The 15323-nt window shown below is 32.3% G+C and overlaps 1 protein-coding gene across 1 annotated transcript in view; it reads left to right on the top strand.

Moving 5' to 3' along the window:
- Nucleotides 1–1508: 1508 nt before the first annotated feature.
- Nucleotides 1509–15323, top strand: part of LOC111707084 (pleckstrin homology domain-containing family G member 5) — a gene marked incomplete at its 5' end in the record, with an annotated part of 60596 nt that continues 46781 nt past the window's right edge. Inside the window, 5 exon segments of the mRNA XM_023480083.1 lie at nt 1509–1654; nt 9560–9635; nt 12987–13091; nt 14403–14407; nt 15113–15252. Of these exon segments, the coding sequence (XP_023335851.1) occupies nt 1509–1654; nt 9560–9635; nt 12987–13091; nt 14403–14407; nt 15113–15252 (472 nt within the window).

Below are 15323 nucleotides of genomic sequence, written 5' to 3' on the forward strand. Positions count from 1 at the left end.
GAGTTCTTTCTTTCCAACTTTTTCAGAAAAAAAGATAAATATAATTTTTAGGATTTCTTTTATATCTGACATTTCCTTTATTAATAAACCTTTGTGGAAAGGGTCGGATTGAAATGCATTTAAAAAAAGAAAATTAAAAAGTTTATTTAAAATATTTTAATATTGAGTGTTGTTTCGGAAACATCTGTTTCTAAAAATTGTATTAAATCTGTATAGGACCTTATTGCTGGGATAAATAAAATGAAAAATACTTTTCTCCAAATAAAGGAATTGAGTCTTTGTCACAAATTCAGTTTTTGTAAAACCTATATCTTTGCAACCTTATAATGTAAACCATTGATATTTCAAACTTAAATTGTTTGCTCTAATATCATTCATAGTTTGAAATATTAAAGGTCTACGACATTGGGTTGCAACGATATTGAAATTAGAAAATCAGAGTTTGTGGGAAAAAACTCAATTTCTTTATTTACAATATTTATAACATTTTTTGCAATTGTGTTTGAGTTGATTAGGGTCCATTGTAATCCAGGGGATACTATTAGTAGAAGCGTAGCGAGGACTAGACTATACAATTCTATCCTCTTCTTAGAACAGTAGCTTTTTAGGAGAACAATTAAATATTGTAATTGAATTTATAGTTCATTTGTCTTTGTGCTTGAAAACCTTGAAAAGTACAACCAAACCCAATCTGAATTAAAAACACAAGCAAGATTTTTCTTAATACTTTCTTAAAACTTAAGCTATACTTAAGATATTTGCAGCTTGATTATCTTTATATCTGGGGAAACTCCTAAACTTGCAAATTGTGAAATCATTTATTATCTGCAAAGGTCACTCCAATATTTTATTTGCATGTGCAATATCACAAGTTGTGCAATTTCAAACCCTTCAGTTTGGCAATCTCCTTTAAAACCTCCACTGAAAATTTATATTCTAAGCAATTGGTTTACTATGAAGCTTTGTTCTTCGTTTTTTTCTCAATTTTCCCTATTGCTGTTGACTTAAAAATATCCAATGTGTCCTAATCTATATATATAATTTGCTTGTCTGTCTGTCTGTTTTTTTGTATCCAATAAACGTCAAAACGGCTGAAATGATCGGACTCAAATTTTTGTGGGACCTCACGTGACCCCAGGGCAGGTTCATGGACGATAGAATTTTCAAAAATTTTCCTCTGACAAAATTGGATTTTTGAAAATTTTGAAAATCCACGGTTTTTTAAAATAAAATCCGCGAAATTTTTTTTCATTTACAATTTTAAACAAAGAGAAAAAGTTCACAATTGAAATAGAATATGGGCGCAAAGTGCCCTAAAAACCTAGTTTTTTATATTTAAGTCTCCAGGAACTCCTTCCTGTCATAATTATTTCATGTTTCAGCCTCCAGGAACTCCTCCCTGTCCTAATAATTTAATATTTCAGCCTCCTGGATCTCCTCCCTGTCCTAATTATTTAATGTTTCGGCCTATTGGATCTCCTCCCTGTTATAATTATTTAATATTTCAGCCTCCTGGAACTCCTCCCTGTCGACGACTGAGTGATACCGAGGGTGGAGTATATTTACGAACTCCTGCAGTTGGTTCAAACAATGCTTGGTTCTCCTCTTCTCCAGCCCTGTACTCGTCAGACCTGGAGGAGTCATCATCAAACAGGTTAAACCAAGGATATTTAGTAGGATAGTCAGGTTAAACCAAGGATATTTAGTAGAATATTCAGGTTAAACCAAGGATATTTAGTAGGATAGTCATGTTAAACCAAGGATATTTAGTAGAATTGTCAGGTTAAACCAAGGATATTTAGTAGAATATTCAGGTTAAACCAAGGATATTTAGTAGGATAGTCAGGTTAAACCAAGGATATTTAGTAGAATATTCAGGTTAAACCAAGGATTTTTGATAGGATAGTCAGGTTAAACCAAGGATATTTAGTAGGATAGTCAGGTTAAACCAAGGATATTCAGTAGGATAGTCAGGTTAAACCAAGTATATTTAGTAGAATAGTAAGGTTAAACCAAGGATATTTAGTAGGATAGTCATGTTAAATCCTAACCCCCCGCATAATTATTCTCTGCTTCACCCTGTACCTAATATAAAACAGACATTGCGTATAATATTATATACAGAGAGAGAAAACCGATCGGGTCCAAATTTTTTGTGGAACCTCAAAGTTATAAATGATCAAAATCTAAAAAATAGCCTCCAACAAAATTCGATTTCCATTAATATTTGAAAATCCACGAAATTTTTTTTAATAAAATCCTCGAACTTTTTGTTTTGTTTTTGTTTTACGATGTATAAAAAGAGAAAATACTTACAATTGAAATAGAAGATGGGCGCAAAGTGCCCTGTCCGTAAGCCTAGTGCAATTGATATCATAAACATATAAACATCTGCATCCTTCTCCTTTTAGGTTTTCATTCTTGGGTTTAAATGACGCACAAACTCATCCATTATAATTCAATTGTTTCTACCTTGCTACATCTTACTTTAAATTATTTAAATACAATTTAAAACTATATTTGAAACTTGTTTAATATTTCAAGTTTTATTCTAAAAATATCAAATTAATCCTGCCACTCTTCAAACTTCTCGCATATATTTTATCTTTTTTTTGCTGTATTCTCAGACTCATCACTTAGCACAAAATAAACCTGAAAAATTGGTCATTTTAAAAATATTTCTTAGAAAATGCACAGATGCGTTTTTAGGTAAAAATGAAAGTTTCTGTGGAAACATTTTTCTAATTTAAACCTTTATATTCAGACAAATATAATGAAGAATATTGGGAAAAAATCTCTTCTGTTATCCTGGAAATCTTATTTCGCGTTTTATCTCGGTATTTTTAAAAGCAAAGGTTTCCAACAAGACGCATGTTTTACAGTTTAGATCCGGGGAATCTATACAGTTTAAATCCAGGGAATCTTTACAGTTTAGATCCAGGGAATCTATACAGTTTAGATCCAGGGAATCTATACAGTTTAGATCCAGGGAATCTATACAGTTTAGATTCAGGGAATCTATACAGTTTAGATCCAGAGAATCTACACAGTTTAGATCAAGGGAATCTATACAGTTTAGATCCAGGGAATCTATACAGTTTAGATCCGGGAAATCTATACAGTTTAGGTCCGGGAAATCTATACAGTTTAGATCAAGGGAATATATACAGTTTAGATCCGGGGAATCTATGCAGTTTAGATCCAGGGAATCTATACAGTTTAGATCCAGGGAATCTATACAGTTTAGATTCAGGGAATCTATACAGTTTAGATCCAGGGAATATATACAGTTTAGATCCGGGGAATCTATGCAGTTTAGATCCAGGGAATCTATACAGTTTAGATCCAGGGAATCTATGCAGTTTAGATACAGGGAATCTATACAGTTTAGATCCGGGGAATCTATACAGTTTTAATCCGGGGAATCTATACAGTTTAGATCCAGGGAATCTATACAGTTTAAATCCTGGGAATCTATACAGTTTAGATCCAGGGAATCTATACAGTTTAAATCCTTGGAATCTATACAGTTTAGATCCAGGGAATCTATACAGTTTAAATCCTGGGAATCTATACAGTTTTAATCCGGGGAATCTATACAGTTTAAATCCTGGGAATCTATACAGTTTAGATCCAGGGAATCTATACAGTTTAAATCCTGGGATTCTATACAGTTTAGATCCAGTTGTAAAGTTTTAGATCCCATTAACCAAACCTAACCCTTAATTTACACTAATTTTGTCGGAAATTGTTGAAATTGTAGGTTTGTTATGGCCGCAGCGCTCGGCCCGTATATAGCGGTTTCGGGAGTGAGAGGAGGGGTTCGTTGGTTTGGTTTGGGGGTTGGGGGTGGAGGGGGCTGGAAATGTAAAACATACTTGTGCACAAAATATAAAATATCTAAATAAAATATATTACATTCAGCAAATAGTAGTTTTCTTTTAGTAGGGAACAGAGATGCCATTTTTTTATATTATTACTAAAAACAATTATAAACACACGAAATCTATTGGTTGCTTTTTAATTGAATTCTGCCTTGTGAGAACACTTTTAATAAGTTTGTATAGTTACAAACTTTTAAAAATGTTTAAAAAATATTCTATATATATGTTAAAAACTTGAACAAAAAGAAAATATTTTTGATTTATGATTACATTAACATTTACTACTTATCCAAGAGTAAAGAAGTATTATCCTACATTCATATTCATATATAGTAAATATACACTACATTACATATTCATATATAGTAAATATACACTACATTACATTTTCATATATAGTAAATATACACTACATTACATATTCATATATAGTAAATATACATTACATTACATATTCGTATATAGTAAATATACACTACATTACATATTCATATATAGTAAATATACATAACATTACATATTACTTACAGTCTTAAATACATTAGGTTGGCTGCCCAATAACTCGTGAAAAAAAAATCAAAATAAGGAAAAGCTAAAAATATTTATTTTTGATTCAACCAATAGAAATGGATTGAAAAGGATGCAAAAAAAAAATCTAATAAATCTTAAGCAAATAAAAAATTGTTGATAACATTTTTTATGGACAGCCATTCCTCGTAGCACCGGCAGTTTATGGACAGCCATTCCTCATAGCACCGGCAGTTTATGGACAGCCATTCCTCATAGCACCGGCAGTTTATGGAATATGAAAGGAAATTAATTAAAGTACGATGTCAGTACATTATATGTTATATATTAATTATATATCACAGAATTCTAACAAAAGCGGAGGATTGACAAAACTTTAAACAAAAACATTTACATTCTTCCGGTAAAATCTATCATGATTTTGCATTTCTATAAAGAGAAAGACTGGCTGTGTAAATATTTGAACTAAGAATGCAGTATTGTGGAGAAAATTTTAATATTCATTTAAACCAATGTGACAGTTCTACGTTGTACAATTTTTAAATTAGAGCATCAGCAGAAGAATCATTTTTTACAATTTTTTAATAACCCGGACAAACTATTAAAAAAAAATAGTTTTATAGACAAATTTTCTGTTTAGGAACATGTTTCTGAAAAGAAATTATCGATGAAAGCCATAGTAGAAGCGTAGAATCGATTGTTTCATTATCATCATTACCTTTGATATTTCTATAATTTAATTGGCAGATTTCTTCAAAATTTTTTCTTCACAATTAAAATAAAGAAAACCTCAAAAAAGCAACCCTAGTTGAATGAATTTGCATAAACCTGTGATATTTTAAAATGAATTTTAATAACTTATTTTCAATGTTCTATGTTTAATGTTTTTCTAAACCTGTTTTTATGCATGCAACTATAGTTTTTTTCCCCATAATACTACATTCTCAGTTCAAATATGTTACATAGACAGAGCTAGAAACACGAGTATTCAACATATCTATATATTTAAAATATAAGAAGAATTTTTATTGTATCAATATTATGTTTCATGCAAGACAATCTTCTGGCCAGATGAAATATAATATATGTAAAGATACGATACAATAAATTATTAAAAATTGTTGATATATTCTTCATTTATTAATATATGAATAAAAAAATATATCTTTATAAAGCTATACTTCTAGATCCTTTAAGAGTTACCTATTTATATATTCTAGATTCTTTAACATTAATATATATGTAGTAAAAGCCTTACTCCTAGAAATTCTTTTAGATCAGTACCAATCCAGGTACAACTCAATCCCTCTCTTTAATCCACAAGGTATTAGAACTATTCTGTTCAATTCTCAATCCCTCTCGTTAATACATGAGGCATTAGAATTATTCTGTTCAATACTCAATCCCTCTCGTTAATACATGAGGCATTAGAACTATTCCGTTCAATTCTCAATCCCTCTTGTTAATCCACAAGGCATTAGAACTATTCTGTTCAATTCTCAATCCCTCTCGTTAATCCACAAGGCATTAGAATTATTCTGTTCAATACTCAATCCCTCTCGTTAATACATGATGCATTAGAACTATTCCGTTCAATTCTCAATCCCTCTCGTTAATCCACAAGGCATTAGAACTATTCCGTTCAATACTCAATCCCTCTGGTTAATTAAAACTATTCCGTTCAATACTCAATCCCTCCCGTTAATCCACAAGGCATTAGAACTATTCTGTTCAATACTCAATCCCTCTCGTTAATCCACAAGGCATTATAACTATTCTGTTCAATACTCAATCCCTCTCGTTAATCCACAAGGCATTAAAACTATTCCGTTCAATACTCAATTCCTCCCGTTAATCCACAAGGCATTAGAACTATTCTGTTCAATACTCAATCCCTCCCGTTAATCCACAAGGCATTAGAACTATTCTGTTCAATAATACTTTAGTCAATATCAAACAGGATACGGCTATCAGTATTCTTTGGTATCTGTTTTACGAGGTTTTAACATCGTCTTTCTCTAACTCTTCCATACTGTACAAGTTCATAATTAACTTTTCCTCCCAACTACTCTCTTCCTCTTCTTACTTGCTTTGAGGCATTAAGGTATCTGTTAACTCAGAATTAAAAGGTCTGACATTTAAAAGATTTGAAACGTTCATTAATTCATCTTTATGTTTCACTGAATTATGTTTCTTCTTCTCTAAAGTTGCCAGCTGTCCGCTGTTGGAACTCTCTACGTTAAAACCACATTCGGTACTGCCTTCTTTATCACCTCTATCATATCCGCCTTGACCTTTTCCATTTCCGCCAAGTGTCCTTCTCCTCTTTTACCGTCACCTCTGCCTCCATATTACCCGATCTCTCTCCTCTGCAATTTCGGGAGTAATGGCCTGGTTTTCCACAATTGAAACAGGAAATATTATTATCTTTCCTGAGCCCGCGATTTAAAAGCTTCGGCTCGAGTCGAAATTCCTTAAACCCGACTTTAAGACCCAATCTTCGACCCAACTCTAACGACAGCTTGTGTCACGTGATTGACAGCTGCAAGATCTTCGGCTCGACTTAAGGAGTTAGGACCAATAAAAATAAAACCGACCTTGGTTGGTTTTAGTGGAGGATAAGGCTCAATGTTGCGTCTTGTTCTCATAAAAACTGGGAATGCGCCAATTCCTACCATGAAAATCCGTCAAATAGAATATTAAACCAGTTTTTTGAATTCAACTCTGTGGAAAATAAGATGCAGCTTGAATCCGAAAGCTCAAGCCGTAAATAAGGTCCAACGACAGCTTAGACCCGAGCCGTATTTTCCCAAATTTTTTTAATCGCGGGCTCTGATTGGATTCTTCTTACATCTCCATAACTTCTTTCTCTATCTGATTCATCTAACACTAAACCAGACATCGCGTTTACTTCCATAGGAACTTTGTTTTCCAAATTTCATCTATTTTTGTATTTTCCCTCTGTCTCAAAACTATATGTGCTCCTTAATCCAGCCATATCATGTGAAGGAGTACTTGATCTCGCTTTCATATTGCAGTACTTTAGATATGGACTGTAGACATGTTCTCCTCAGCTCCAAGTGGTACAGTCCCATAATCATCGTACTCTTGAACTCTACCAGGGTCCTCTTCGCTGGAGCGCATATGCTCCATCCATAGCCTTAACTTGTCAGTATAGTATTTCCTAGGATTTTCATTTCTTCCCTGTCTCCTGACTGTGTATTCCTGTTTTCGGCCTTCCTCATCTTTTCTTGTGAGAATTTCTTCAACAGCTCTGAGAAATAATCTCCTGTCTCGTAATTCACAAATGCTAGTCCTGCTCCTGTATGCTGCAACAGCACTATCTATGTCTAGCTGATCCCGTGATACATGACAATAGCATTCTTTTCATTGCTTCGTTTTTTTGCCATTTATAGTTAGAAAAATGATTTTCTAATTTCTCAAACCATTCGAACACTTCTTTTGGGTCTCCACGAAATTTTGGAGCCTTTTCTATGAAAGCCAGTATTCTTTTATCAAGATTAGTCTCATATTTGCCTATATAGCCTATTATCTATATCCTCTGTTGCTGTCCTGTTTGTAATCCTAGCATATAGGAAATCCTTGTTTTTTGTTGTGCTTCCACAATGTTGGGTCTTTCCAGCATTGCTGTCACATCTGCACGAATGACTGATTCTCTTTCTTCATTTTTACTTCTTCCACTGCTTCAGCTCGGCTTTGCAACTCCGCTTGCTCCAACCTTTGCATTATGAGCTGATAGTCTGAGAGTTAAGGGGTTCTCTTTACTCTGGTTTCCGTCATGTTTAGTTCTGTCTCTGATTCGTCCTCACTAGGTGGACTAGGGTACAATGATCCAACACTGTCCAGAGTTACTGCTACTACTTCTTCTGATACAATATCTCCTTATGTTGGTTTTTCTTCATCGGAGACTTTGGCATTTAACTTGGCAATTAACTAGGGTTCCTTATTCCTGGCCACTTTCGTATTAAATGGCCTACTCCTAGAAATACTTTTAAAGCAGTACCAATTCAGGTACAACTCAATCCCTCTCGTTAATCCACGAGACATAAGAACTATTCTGTTCAATAATACTTTAGTCAATATCAAACCAGATATAACTATCAGTATTCTTTTGTGTCTGTTTTACAAGATACACTGAAACCCTCTCTTTGATAAAAGAGGAATATAATTACTCTAAACCGTAATCAAGCTGAGTATTATTCCAACTGACGATTATTTTGAATTCTATGATACGGATTAAATTAATGAGCGTAATTACAATATATTTATCTAGATTCTTTAAAAGTAATTTATATATCTATATCTAGATCTTTAAAGATATATATATATATATTTATTCCAAGGATTTACTGCAAGAAAAGTTATTTCAGAGGTGTACGCATCTTTTGTACTGCAGTTGTATTGCCACTGGGCGGTAATGTAAACACAAGACGGATGTCGCGAAGCCTGACATGGGATCCATCTTTCACATAAATAATCTTTGAAATATTCTGGTCATAGGAAACTATCATGTGAATTATCAAAATCATTAAAATTCAATGCTTTTAACTTCCTCGGATACTAAACGAACACTGAGGCATCTATTCTTGTTTTAAAATTCCGCCCAGAGAAAACTGGTTTCAATATGTACGCAGAGTAAACGCAACTGCAATTAACTTTCCTTGCTTCCTTGCATTACATTCTTGTATATTTCTAGATCCTTCAAGAGTAATATATATATACCTATATCAAGATCCTTCAAGTGTAATATATATATCTATATCTAGATCCTTCAAGAGTAATATATATATCTATATCTAGATCCTTCAAGAGTAATATATATATCTATATCTAGATCCTTTAAGAGTAATATATATATACCTATTTCAAGATCCTTCAAGTGTAATATATATATCTATATCTAGATCCTTCAAGAGTAATATATATATCTATATCTAGACTGGTGGAAACATAATATTCTCCTGATCTGGTTTAGTTAATCTGGTGGAAACATAATATTCTCCTGATCTGGTTTAGTTAATCTGGTGGAAACATAATATTCTCCTGATCTGGTTTAGTATATATATATATATATATATATATCTAGATCCTCCAAGAGTAATCTGTATATATTAATATATTTCTAGATCCTTCAAGAGTAATCTGCGTAGAAGAGGAAAGTTGAAACAAAGAAAAGCTTATTACAACAAATCTGATATCAATGTAAGTATTTGTTTATTTTTTTTGTAGGACTTGACTTAGCACCAGAGGGATTTTATTCTGAATTAAGCCTTTGCCACAAACTCATATTTTCTAATCCCTATTTCTTTGCAACGTGATGGTGTAAACCGTTGATATTTCAAGCTTAACTTATTTCATCCACCAACATTCATAATTTGAAATATCTATGGTCTACAACAAACGGTTGCAAAGATATATGACAAAGGAAATCAGAGTTTGTGGTAATTCCTATTGTTATTTCTAATACTCGATCACAACTATAAACACGAAAATCTGCAAATTTTAATTGTATTTGTCCAATAATGTAGATAAAAAGAGAAAATTACTTTTGTATCTAATTATTCCTTACTAAAGGAATTGAGTCTTTGCCACAAACTCTGATTTTCTAATCACTATATCTTTGGAACCATATGTTGCATACATTAGATATTTCAAACTTTGAATTCTGTTAGATCAAGTAATCTGAGTTTGAAATATCAAAGGTTTACAACATCGAGTTCTAAAGATATTGTGGTTTAAATGTTTGATTTTGTTCCAAAGTCTCAATTCCTTTTGCCTTTAGATTGAAAAAAAGGATTAATAAATCAAAACTATGTACTTTCAATTCTTATAATATTTCTTTTCGATTATTTGTAATAAAATTTATTCTTTAAAATCTAGTGATTTACTTACAAGATCTAAATTGTTTTAAATATCTTTTGAATTCTTGACTAACTGGGAGAATATTCCCCTTTCATACAATTTCTAAATTCTGGCTTTTCAATCAGAAAAAGATTAAGGTTCATTAATCTCTCCGGGTCCCCTGTTTATCGGAGGACTTGGAGAAGAAGGATTCCATAACTCTCTAGTTGAACCTTGATAGATTCCTGAGCCTTCGAGTTGAGAAGAATGTCAAAATATTAAAGGGACTGTAAGCTTTATCCCAAGTGAACTTCTAGTTAAAGAGGGGCATTTCCGATTCACAACAGTACACTTTAACGATTTGGCTGATCAAGAATGACAGGATTTTCCTTGTTTCCAAGTTGATTCTATTTCAGGAATATCAATATTTACTTTAATTCTAGTATTTGGAGTAAACATTCATTTACATTTAAGAAAACGAAATTAAGCTTACAGTCCCTTTAGGATTTCAAAATCTGGAATTATTTCGCTGCCTGAGAAAATATTGAACTATTTCTCCGTCCTGATCTGGTTTAGAAAATCTGGAGGAAACATTACACACTCCGTCCTGATCTGGTTTAGTAAATCTGGTTGGAACATTATACACTCCGTCTTGATCTGGATTAGTAAATCTGGAGGAAACATTACACACTCCGTCCTGATCTGGTTTAGTAAATCTGGAGGAAACATTACACACTCCGTCCTGATCTGGTTCAGTAAATCTGGAGGGAACCTAATACACTCCGTCCTGATCTGGTTGGAACATTATACACTCCGTCCTGATCTGGTTTAGTAAATCTGGAGGGAACATAATACACTTCGTCCTGATCTGGTTTAGTAAACCTGGTGGAAACATAATATTCTCCAGATCTGGTTGAGTTAATCTGGTGTAAACATAATATTCTCCTGATCTGGTTTAGTAAATCTGGTGGAAACATAATATTCTCCTGATCTGGTTTAGTAAATCTGGTGAAAAAACTTAATATTCTCCAGATCTGGTTTAGTTAATCTGGTGGAAACATAATATTCTCCAGATCTGGTTTAGTTAATCTGGTGGAAACATAATATTCTCCTGATATGGTTTAGTTAATCTGGTGGAAACATAATATTCTCCTGATATGGTTTAGTAAATCTGGTGGAAACATAATATTCTCCAGATCTGGTTTAGTTAATCGGAGATTCAACATAAAAGTTTTCCCATCTTCCTCTGCAAACTAGAAAGAAGGAGAAGGACAAATCCGTACGACTTTGTGACCTGATAGCTTCTCAAGTTATGAAAAAGTAATAAAAAAAACTAATTTACCTGGATACATATTAGAAATTCAAACATTTAAAAAGAAAGTTATAATTCAAAATATATAAGATTTACATTCTACAATTTACTTAGTTTGATATTCCTCTGGTAAGAAAATAATATTGAAATTTGAAAGTCATTCTTGTTTATCTTAATATGCACGTATATAGTCTACTCAGAATCTTAAAGTACAAACCGGCCAAAGGAACTTGACATTCGCCAAAATCTCTGATTTTCTAATCTCTATATCTGTGCAACATGATGGTGTAAACCTTTGATATTTCAAACATAGACAATTTGATCCAGGGACCAAATCTAATGAATTTGCGTGGTCGCTGAACTGCCTAGCGTCGGTTCAAATTTAAATCACCTATTCATGATCCTTTCTAAATCTTTATATTTTAATCGATGATTCAAATTTGAACCGGCGCAGTAGGTAAAGACATAGATGGATCATTGACGCGGACCGCCCTGCCTATCTTTTCTTGACAGTCAGCTGCATTTAGTTGTATATTTTGAGTTAATCAATCAATCGAGGTGTAGAATTCGGGGTTGTTTTATATTTCCACAGTGTGTCCAGTGGTTCTGGGGAGGAAGCGTGGCAACAGTAATTCTTGAAATACAAATATTTTCGTTCTTAAAGCCCATCGTGTAATTTAACATTAACGTTGCTGTATGTATAAACTTGTCAGACACCTGGACGCGTCAACCCTGTATCTATATCTACCTGATCTGTGCTTCTAGTACAAATTTTTTGATATTTTAAAAATTTTTGAAGTGAAATTTTGCTTTTCAATCATTTTTTTCCATCAATTTTCATTCTAAAAGTAGTAAAAATTGCTATTTGTAATTTTTTGAAAAATGAATGGAATATTCTAGACAGCATTCCTCCTCTGCAACTGAATGTAGTTCATAATTCTGCCACGAGAGGTCACACTAAATCAATTAAAAATTCTTGTTTTTTTCATTTAAAATAGTAATACTGAACAACAGATAAAAAAATATTTGCTAAAGTTTAAAGATTGCAAGGTTATCTGTTTTACTTCTATGAAAAAAATCTTAAATTTTCTTTTGAAATTAACTTCTCTTCGAAACTTCGTCAACTTGATTTTAAACCAAGCTTATTTAAGCTGAGAGGCCTTAAGAGCATTGCTCCACAACAGATGGTGCTTCATGATGAAAATTTTGATTTGTACAGAGTTCAGTGGTTATCTGACAGTCAGCTGTTTACTTGCAATGCCCCCTCTTTGTCATTGTCTAAAACGCGACTGATTCAAATAAGAAAAAACCGTTTGGTTAGTCCGAGGTGTCGACAAAGCTCATAAACAGGGTGCCCGAATACTACACTAAATACCAAATACATGTATTCTTTATTCTAGGTTCGATCTCGAAGTTTGACCCAACTGGATGATATGGATGACGGGGGGGACCAGGGGCAACCTACCCCTCTCACTAGGAGAAGAAAACTTTCATCCGCAGGAAAGGTAGTAGATGAATATATTCATATTAGGATAAAGATAGATAGATAGATAGATAGATAGATAGATAGATAGATAGCCAGACAGGCCAGACAGACAGACAGATAGATAGGATCTACGCGCGCAATATCTTAAATCTTGAATCTCTTGCAGAAGATAAAACTTAAGAAAGCAGCAATTTTCCTAAATCATGAATATTGAAGTTCTTTGAAAGGAAAAATACCAATAAAAAAAATTTAAATTGCAATATCTTTCATGCTACAACGTTTTAGAATTATAAAAAATAAAAAAGAATATCTAGTTCAGAAACTTTTGAGGAAAAAAGTAAATGGCCAAACCCCTGAAGAGTGAGATTATATGTACTAGGTGTATAGTTCATTTAATTAGAAATAATAGCTTCATCTTGTTCGCTTGTCCGTCTGTTTGTTTGCATTCAATAAACGCCAAAATGACTGAACCGAGCGGGCCCAATTTTTACATGGCAACTCACGTGACCCTAGGGAAGGTTTATGAACATGTCAAAGTTGAACAAATTTGCTCGGAAAAATATTTAACATTTTTGAAAAAAGAAAAATCTACGAAAGGAATTAAGTCTTTGCCATCAACTAAAATTTTCTAATCCCTATATCCTTGCAACCTGATGGTGTAAACCTTTATTTTTGATCTAACAGAATTTATAGTTTAAAATATCTGAAGTCTACAACACATAGATATAGAGATTAAAAAATCAGAGTTTGTGGCAAAAAATATCATGATAAAGTAAAACTATGTTAGGAAAAGTTACTGATTATCAAAATATCATGATAAAAGGGAAATCTAAAACAGAAAAACTTAATAATTATCTAAATAACATGATAAAGTAAAAACTATGTTAGGAAAACTTAATAATTATCTAAATAAAATGATAAAAGTGAAATCTACGACAGAAAAAGTTACTAATTATCAAAATATCATGATAAAGTAAAACTATGTTTGGAAAAGTTACTAATTATCTAAATAACTTTTTTTTAAATTTAAATATTTTTTATTTTCCGCTAGGTTATTTGTTCTAACAATGAAGTTATATATCACAATTAACTTGATAAAATATTAATCTAAATAACTTGATATTAAAGTGAAATCTACGACAGAAAAAGGTTCTAATTATCTAAATAACATGATTAAAGTGAAATCTACGACAGAAAAACTTACTAATTTTCTAAATGTCATGATAAAAGTGAAATTAATGGCAGAAAAAGTTACTAATTAGCTGAAGATGATGATAAAATCTACTGTAGGAAAGTTACTAATTACTAAGTTAGTATAAATATACTCTAGGAAAAGTTACTAGATTGCAACATATTACAAAAGTAAATTATATTATTTGTATTTTTTTCTTGAAAAAATATTACTTTTAACAAACATTAGATGAAAACCTATGAAATGTAAGATATATAAGAATGATGGAAAATTGTGTGAATTTATGGATGAAAAGGAAGGATGCAGAATAGATGGATAGATTGATGGATGTTTGGATGGTTGGTTCCATTATCCAGACATTTTTGTCTCGATCACTTCCTGTTCTGGGTTCAGATTCTCCAAACAATATCTTCTACTTTCTTTCCTTTAATAATAGGCATAAAGGGACTGTTAGCAAAATAGGAAAGCGCCCTTTTAATTGAAAAGTGGAAAAATATTGTTTACAACGTTACCAGAAATTAATTACTTATTATACAAAAAAAAGGAAAAAGTTTAGTTTTGAGTGAAACTTACGAGAATTAAACTCAGTTAATGAGGCAAAATTGACCAGGAAACGAACAATTTTCCCATTCGTGCCCAATCTTAGTTTTAGTTTTTACATTAAAAAAGCGCGATTATCCGTAATCATTGTGATTAAGCTATGTAAGGTTTGATCTTTGATGATCTAATGGCAAAGTCAAAAATATGAACACAAAATCAAAAAGAGGAATATATGCAATAACTAAAATAAAATTTCCATTTATTATGGATTCCTTATTCATCTGTATATTAATTCATCTATATTACAGAGAAGCAGTATCTGGGTTGTGTGAGAGGCGAGGGTTTGATATTGACAGTATAGAAGTCTACCTGGATAATAATAAAACCCCTTTACCCTTACTCACATCAGAAACCTCCTGGCTTAGTGGCAGAACTGTCAGAATAAAAGGTCAGTTCAAGTGTATATATATATAGATATATTTGTTTGTTTTTTTTCTCTGTCCGATCATAACTCATGAA

This window comes from Eurytemora carolleeae, unplaced genomic scaffold, assembly GCF_000591075.1.
Source record: "Eurytemora carolleeae unplaced genomic scaffold, Eaff_2.0 scaffold703, whole genome shotgun sequence".
NCBI lineage: Eukaryota > Metazoa > Arthropoda > Copepoda > Calanoida > Temoridae > Eurytemora > Eurytemora carolleeae.